This window comes from Etheostoma spectabile, chromosome 4 (genome assembly GCF_008692095.1).
Source record: "Etheostoma spectabile isolate EspeVRDwgs_2016 chromosome 4, UIUC_Espe_1.0, whole genome shotgun sequence".
Classification (NCBI taxonomy): Eukaryota; Metazoa; Chordata; class Actinopteri; order Perciformes; family Percidae; genus Etheostoma; species Etheostoma spectabile.
Genome location: NC_045736.1, coordinates 29,863,145 through 29,871,292, shown reverse-complemented (window position 1 = coordinate 29,871,292; position 8,148 = coordinate 29,863,145). Strand labels below are relative to the sequence as shown.

Here is an 8,148-nt window from a genome sequence, read left to right as displayed (position 1 = left end):
CATATACATTGTGCAACAGGCAACAATGGCTGACAGATTGACCAGAAAGACTTATAAATGTAAGTATTTTCGCCTTAAATAATTGATTTAAGTCTTGTTTTGTGCTCTATACAGTCCTGTACATGTATACTTGAAACCAACCATGTTCTTAACTGAAACTTTTTAAAAATCGCTAGCATGCATGTCTACAGTTAGCGGAGAGGATTGTGTGATATCAGCAGTACTTGCTTTGGAGACATTGCTACGTGCTTTATATATATATATATATATATTATATTATGGCATGCCGTTTAGGAAATAATATATATATATATGAAGTTTATCCATCTGAATATATGGAATGAAGTCTGAATATATGGAATGAAGTTGAATTTGGAATGAAGTCTGAATATAGGAATGAAAGTCGAATATATGGAATGAAGTCTGAATATATGGAATGAACGTCTGAATATTATGGAATGAACGTCTGAATTGGAATTGAAGTCTGAATATATGGATGAAAGTCTGAATATATTGAGATGAACGTCTGAATAATGGAATGAAGTCTGATATATGGATGATGAAAGTCTGAATATATGGAATGAAGTCGAATATATGGAAAATGAAAGTCTGAATATATGGAATGAAAGTCGAATATATGGAATGAAAGTCTGAATTATGGAATGAAGTCTGAATATGACTTGAATGAAGTAGATATATGGATGAAAGTCTGATGATGAATGAAGTCTGAATATATGGGATGAAAGTCTGAATATATGGAATGGAAGTCTGATATATGAGATGAAAGTCTGAATATATGGAATGAAGCTGAATATATGTGAGAAAGTTGATATAGGAATGAAGTCTGAAATATGGAATGAAAGTCTGAATATATGGAATGAAGTCTGAATTATGGATGGAATCGAATATATGGAATGGAAGTCGAATATGGAATGAAGTCTGAATATATGAATGAAAGTCTGAATTATGGAATGAAAGTCGAATATATGGAATGAAAGTCTGAAAAGGAATGAAGTCTGAATATAGGAATGAAGTCTGAATATATGGAATGAAAGCTGACGTCATTACGGCGCTGGCGCCATCTTGTGTTGTGGCTGATTAATAGGATGTAACAAATGTGGACGCTTGGTGTGAACGGCTAGGAATCTAGTGTCAGCTATTTTGAGCATGAAGAGATTATTAACACTCTGGCAAATGCATGTACGGGCCAAAATACTGGAACCGTATCCAGTGCCCAACACTAGCTTCCAGTTGAAGTGTTACTTCTGCCGACATCTCCCAAAAGAGACTCATAAATTCCTTCAAGAATGATGCATAAGTTCTTTCGGCAACGTTTTGTTGAACAGGATTGCTTATAAGCACTAAGAATGTCGCAATAATGGAAATATGATCCTCAGGTGACGCTATCTAATTTCAAACTGTTTGTGTTGTTTGGAGTATGACCAGTTGTTGCAAAAAAACCCTCAGTCAACAAAGTATGGACTATTTCAGCGATGCCATTTGTAAATCCAGTGATTCAGAAAGGTATCCCTTTGGTGACATTTCTGTCAATGTATTCCAACTTCCATCCAATATTCAGACTTCATTCCATAATTCAGACTTCATTCCTATACACTTCCTATATTCGATTCATTACATATATTCAGACTTCCATTTTTCAAAGACTATTTTCATTCCATATATTCAGACTTCATTCCATATATTCAGACTCATTCAATATATTCAGACTTCATTCCATCTAAATTCAGACTTCATTCATATATTCAGACTTCATTCCATATATTCAGACTTTCATTCATTTTCGACTTTCTCCATATATTCAGATTCAATTCTACATATATTCAGACTTATTCCATATATTCAGACTTATTCATATCTTCAGATCCATCAATATATTCAGACTTCATTCCATATATTCAGATGGATAAACTTCATATATATATATTATTTCCAAACGGCATGCCATAATATATATATATATAATATATAATATATTATATATATATACATATCATACATACACTGTCCTAGTACAGTATTGGGGACCACTAAGGTTATATAAAAGAGACTCAGATACAGTATTAGGGGACCACTAAGGTCTATATAAAGAGACTTCAAATACAGTATTAGGGGCCACTAAGGTCTATATAAAAGAGACTTCAGATACAGTATTAGGGGACCACTAAGGTCTAGTAAAAGAAACTTCAGATACAGTATTAGGGGACCACTAAGGCTATATAAAAGAGACTTCGATACAGTATTAGAGGACCATTAAGGTCTATAAAAAGAGACTTCAGATACAGCATTAGGGGACCTAAGGTCTATATAAAAGAGACTTCAGATACAGTATTAGGGGACCACTATAGGCTATAAAAAGAAGTCAGATACAGTATTGGGGACCACTAGGTCTATATAGAGGACTTCAGATACGTATAGGGACCACTAAGGTCTATAAAAAAGAGACTTCAGATACAGTATAGGGGACCACTAAGGTCTATATAAAAGAGACTTCACGATACAGTATTAGGGGACCACTAAGGTCTATATAAAAGCATCCAAAGAGCACCACGTAATGGTACCTTTAAAATTGAAAGAAATTAAAATGATAATAGTGTGATTTTTGCTAGAATCTGTACAAATAAAGATTTTTTCATTTTTCAGAATGGTTTGACACATATTTTGCCATTAACAAATATTGCGTACCCCTACGATTTGGACATTGCACTAGTCCATATTGCAATTTCGATACAATAGCGACTGAATGTGCAGCACTAACTAAAGTTGTTCTACATCATGACAGACTAACTATAGTACATTTTTGGTTTTTAACACTTTCACAGTTTGCTTTTGCTTTCACAGCACATTCAACTGGGGCGAGGACAACAAGGTGAGGCGGGGTCTTCAACAAAAAAAAAGTGGCTTTAAAAAATAAATGTGTTTTGTAAGCAACATTGGATGAGTTGTTTTTTTTAAGAGGGCAAAAGTCTAAAGTTCTTGCAAGGCTGCAAAAGGACGAAAAAGTAACTTTGATGGGGTGGGAAAGAAGAAGTAAAGTTATACTTTCTAACGCTAGAGCTCTGCGCACATAAAACTGAAGCATTTACTGTCACGTTGTCATAGTATCTTTTGAGTTAATCTATTTATCGTTGAGGTTCCGTGCAATGCGTTTAATGAAAACTATCTGTCAAGGGGGTAAAAAGTGAAGTCAGAAGTAAATGCTGGCATCAAACACTGGAGCACACATAAAACTCACAGGAGAGAAATGCCGCCATGAGCATAATAGCTGTAACGAGCTGATGTGCTGTCATTGCGGTGTTAAGATAACCATATATTTCTGCAATAAAAATCTAAAAATAATTCTGGCAATATTATCCTAAAACTGCTGACAGCTCTGGTGGATGGGATGAGTCTTAACACCTTGATGGTGGAAAGTGCTATTGATAGCTCCTCTTTAAAAAGGCAGACTATTGACTGTACCAAAGTGGAAACGTGCACTCAGCAGAAACCCCCCGCATGAGAAATTGCCAAGACCTCAGTGTGACTCCATTGCACACACACACACACACACACACACACACAATGCACACAGCACAAACATATACTGGACAGACACAAGCACACAAGCTCACACCTGTGCACAAACAGAGGCCCCTCTTTTCAGCACAGGAAAGCCCACAGGAACCCGGGACCCCAAATTCCGCTATCAGTAGAGTTTTTTTCTGAGCACACACTTCCTATAGCAGATGCACATGGGGGTTTGGGGGGGGGGGGGGGGGGGGGGGGGGGGGGCTTGCCAAAATCAGGGCCCCTGCATGGCTTCATCATGAAGGCCAGAGTGGCTCGAGGGGGAGAATTCTAATAAGATCCGAAGAGACCAAAGAGTGAGTGCAAGTATTTTCAATGGTTTGTTTTAGCCTAGAGCAGAGATCTTCAACGGGGGGCCCTAGGGGGTCCTTAGAGTCACTGCACGGGGGCCACCAAATAACTGCTAATTTTTCAACGTTTTTTTTCCAAGAACCAAAATGGCTTAACATGCATTCAACATATGATTAGCAAATATAAATCTGTCTATTTGAAAACAAGGGGAAAAAACTTGATATACTATACTTTAGGTTAAGTAGTCACTAAGGTAGCCATCCACAGATACACTGCGCCACATGTATGTTTTAACATTAAAACATCATTTATAAAATCATGCCAACAATTATTATTTTAATAGCTTAGTATTCAATGCATTCAAAATATATGTACAGTATTTTGGCTTTAGGCTGCCCACACTTTATTGTAGGTCCTGTTTAATATGCAACTTCATTTTATACAATATATGTAGCAGGGGGTCCCGGCTCCATTCCTCTCCTAGGTAAGGGGTCCTTTGCTTAAAAGAACTGGCCTACAATACAGTAAATCTTATAACAATAAACAAGCATGGAAAAATGTGTATAGTACATTATATTTCCATGTGTCTCTGAAGTACTTCAGTACCTCTATCTGGTGGTTCTAACAGTTCACAGAAAATGTGCTTCTCCAGTATACATTTACATTTACATATACATATATATATATATATATATATATATAGCTTTACAGCCAGAATCTTGTGTCCATTTCATTTTCTTTTATATATGGACTGGTGAGATTCCAGCTCAAGATGGTAACTTTTATCAAAATAAATATAATGTCATAAGTTAGTCATATTTGTTGAAACTGTCATTAACCTGACAGTAGTACATGAGACTGATCCAGTGGAGAGAAAAAAACATGTTCCTCTGCCTCCCCCTACTGCTCCTAATGGCAGGTGCAAGTTCCCACCGTGCCCGTAGGAAAACAACCAATCAGAGCGGAGGAGTTATCGAGGAGAGCGTCCATAGGCTCGTTCGAGATGAACTGCGCCTCGCCTGTAAAGTGGACGAGAGGAGGCGGCAGACGCCGGGGGGCGGGGACAAAAAGCTGCGGTAAAGTCGGACAGTTTCCAGCCGATTCCTGCATTCCTTCATGCTGAACAGGAAGTTAAAGAAACACTCACATCCTGTTCGGTCAGATTCCGATCTAAGAAAATGTTATCAGCCACATAGATCAGCTTGTACACAGTCTCCAGTTCTTTTTATCAAGACAGAGTAGCTGTCAGAATGCTCTACGAAGCGATCTGTTGTTGATGGTATTAAACAACAGATTGTAGATCTAATTTCGAAACGTCACTCGCAGCCACACAACAGGCGTTCTACAGAATAAGCCTTTAAATCAGACAAAGGGCAATTAAAATCCCTCCAATTTAAAAACAATAAAACGTCATAATTTTGAGTCGATTCTGAACCAATCAGCTGTTAGATCAGCTGAGAGGCTGAGTTTCCCAGCATGCGCTAAGTCCTGGGGTCGGTGAAAAGCAACAACACTGCCATGCATGATTTATAGCCTCTTTTAATATAAATCCCAACCTCTTAATAACACTCAAAAAATCACAAGTACTCGCTACTGGTGTGTCCTGGCCCATTTCAGGCACTGGTTTAGCTGTAAAATGAGAAGGTCTGTGACCAAGTCCCAAGCACCGCCCAACGGTCGTCCGGCTGGAGAAAGCTTTCTCATTTTAAAAGCTAAATAGTACACTAAAATATGTTTCTGAAAACATATGAGGCAAGAAAAGGCAGTGCAGTAATCGTGATGTAACTGTTAGAGATGCTCTGGGGACGGCTCTGATTGGTTGTTCTATTTATGGCAGTCAAAGCACCATCAAGGCAGAGGAACGTGATAGTTTCACAGATTATCTGATTTGTGTACTAATGTCAGGATATAGCGACAGTTTGGGCAAATACTGTATGACAAAAGAAAGTTACTAACTGCCCCAGGGCTGTTGTTCTGTAGGTGACTTTGACTGCAGAGCTCCCCATGGAGGAGGGCAGGCAAAAAGATGACAGCTGATTTAGAGGAATCAATAAACTATCAAATTATTATTCACTGGGCTGAGGCCTTGAAGCAAACTGTCTTCTTGACTGTACGAAAGACGTTTTCTGACTGCACCAGGGGTGAGAGTCATTTCATTCATCCATCTACGCAGCCAGAACTGGATTCAGACTGCAGTGTAAAGCTATAGTGCGTAGTTTCTGTCGCCCCCATGAGAAATTCTAAGTAACAACAACAACAACAACACTGTCAGCTGATCAGGCACCACCCCCCACCCCCCCCCCCCCACCCCCCCTCCAACGCACTGCCCGACAAATAAACAAGGACAGGGAGAATTTGTAAAAAAACATCTCACTATCTGCTAGCTGCCTGTCCCCAGAACACACTGTAAAAAACATCTCACTATCTGCTAGCTGCCTGTCCCCAGAGCACACTGTAAAAAACATCTCACTATTTGCTAGCTGCCTGTCCCTAGAGCACACTGTAAAAAAACATCTCCTCACTATCTGCTAGCTGCCTGTCCCCAGAACACACTGTAAAAAACATCTCCCCACTATCTGCTAGCTCCCTGTCCCCAGAACCACAGTAAAAACTCTCCTCACTATCTGCTACTGCCTGTCCCCAGAACACACTGTAAAAAACATCTCCCCACTATCTGCTAGCTGTCTGTCCCCAGAACACACTGTAAAAAACATCTCACTATCTGCTAACTGCCTGTCCCCAGAACACACTGTAAAAAACATCTCCTCACTATCTGCTAGCTGCCTGTCCCCAGAACACACTGTAAAAAACATCTCACTATCTGCTAGCTGCCTGTCCCCAGAACACACTGTAAAAAACATCTCCTCACTATCTGCCTGTCCCCTGAACACACTGTAAAAAACATCTCACTATCTGCTAGCTGCCTGTCCCCAGAACACACTGTAAAAAACATCTCACTATCTGCTAGCTGCCTGTCCCCAGAACACACTGTAAAAAACATCTCACTATCTGCTAGCTGCCTGTCCCCAGAACACACTGTAAAAACATCTCACTATTTGCTACTATCTGCACTAATAGCTTTTTATCAACTCATTTGGCAATGGCTTGAATGTAACAGACCTTCATTAATATAAAACAGTAGCCCTTTAGCTAAATCTGGCATATTTACAGACATGTTTATTAATATCCACTGTTCCTGTCAAATAACATGAAGATAAAGAAGACTAACAGTGTTTGCATGGCTACAGAACAGTACCACAAGGGTTACATGGAAAGATTAGCTTTTTCTACTTGGGTGAACAGACTTTTTAAATTAAGTTCATCTTGACACAACATACATAATAGAGTATAAGCAAGGCTCATATTACACTGTATGCATCATCCTGGATTAGGCAATTCTGTGATTTCCGTCACGGATTGCAGCTGCAACATTACTTTATTCTTGACATTACCACTTGTCACTGTGGGTGTGACATGCCATCTGGCATCTAAATGCTGAGCAAATAGATGCAGCGCACCATCACAGTATCTCATACCCACTGTGGCGTGTTCGCATGACAGTGTAAGCATGACATTATCTCAGACATCATGACATAACACTGATGTGGCGTGATGTTGAATTTATTTTCCCCACTGCCCTTAAGTCATTTAACCCACACTGTAATAATCAAAGGCAACTTACCCGCTGGGCGACTCAGTAACTGGAACTTCTGTCAAAAGGAGGAAAAGAGCAACCATAAGACAACTATTCCAAAGCAAAGCACATATTTGAAAAAAAAAGACAAATGCAACTTTTTCAGAATAAAAAAAAAAGAAAAACAGCTTGAAGTCTGTTTTTTTTACTGTGACCTTGTATTGCTCTTCCCTATTCTCTCTTACTTCTTGTATACAGTATAGTAGCAAGAAAGTTACTGTCAAAACTAAATAAAACTTGCCTACATGGCGGACACCAAAGTCTGAAATAATTAAGCAGATGGTGGGAGGTAGTTACAATGACAATTAAGCATGGTTGATAGAGCTGCACAATACATTGTTTTTTATTAACTGGGAAATGTCAATTTACGCGGCAAACATCGCAAAGGTTTGCGGTACCGCACTCAAGTATTTTGAGAGTTTGTTGAAATAGAGTATCAGTAAAAACTGCTATTTAAAATGTAACTATGATCATTGTTTATTGGGTGCTTTTGTGTTCAGTTCAATGTTCAATAAAACAATGTTGGAGAGGTGGAGGCTGGGGGGGGTGGCCTTGACCAACTGCCACTTTGCTCGTTT

At 39.0% G+C, this 8,148-nt stretch overlaps 1 protein-coding gene across 4 annotated transcripts in view; it reads right to left on the bottom strand.

The window, feature by feature from the left end:
* Positions 1–8,148, bottom strand: part of arhgef10la (Rho guanine nucleotide exchange factor (GEF) 10-like a) — a 190,549-nt gene that overhangs the window by 132,536 nt on the left and 49,865 nt on the right. For all 4 annotated transcript variants that reach the window (XM_032513643.1, XM_032513642.1, XM_032513644.1 and 1 more), the window contains exon 3: positions 7,559–7,586. In XM_032513643.1, coding sequence (XP_032369534.1) covers positions 7,559–7,586 — 28 coding nt within the window. The remainder of the gene's footprint in view (positions 1–7,558; positions 7,587–8,148) is intronic.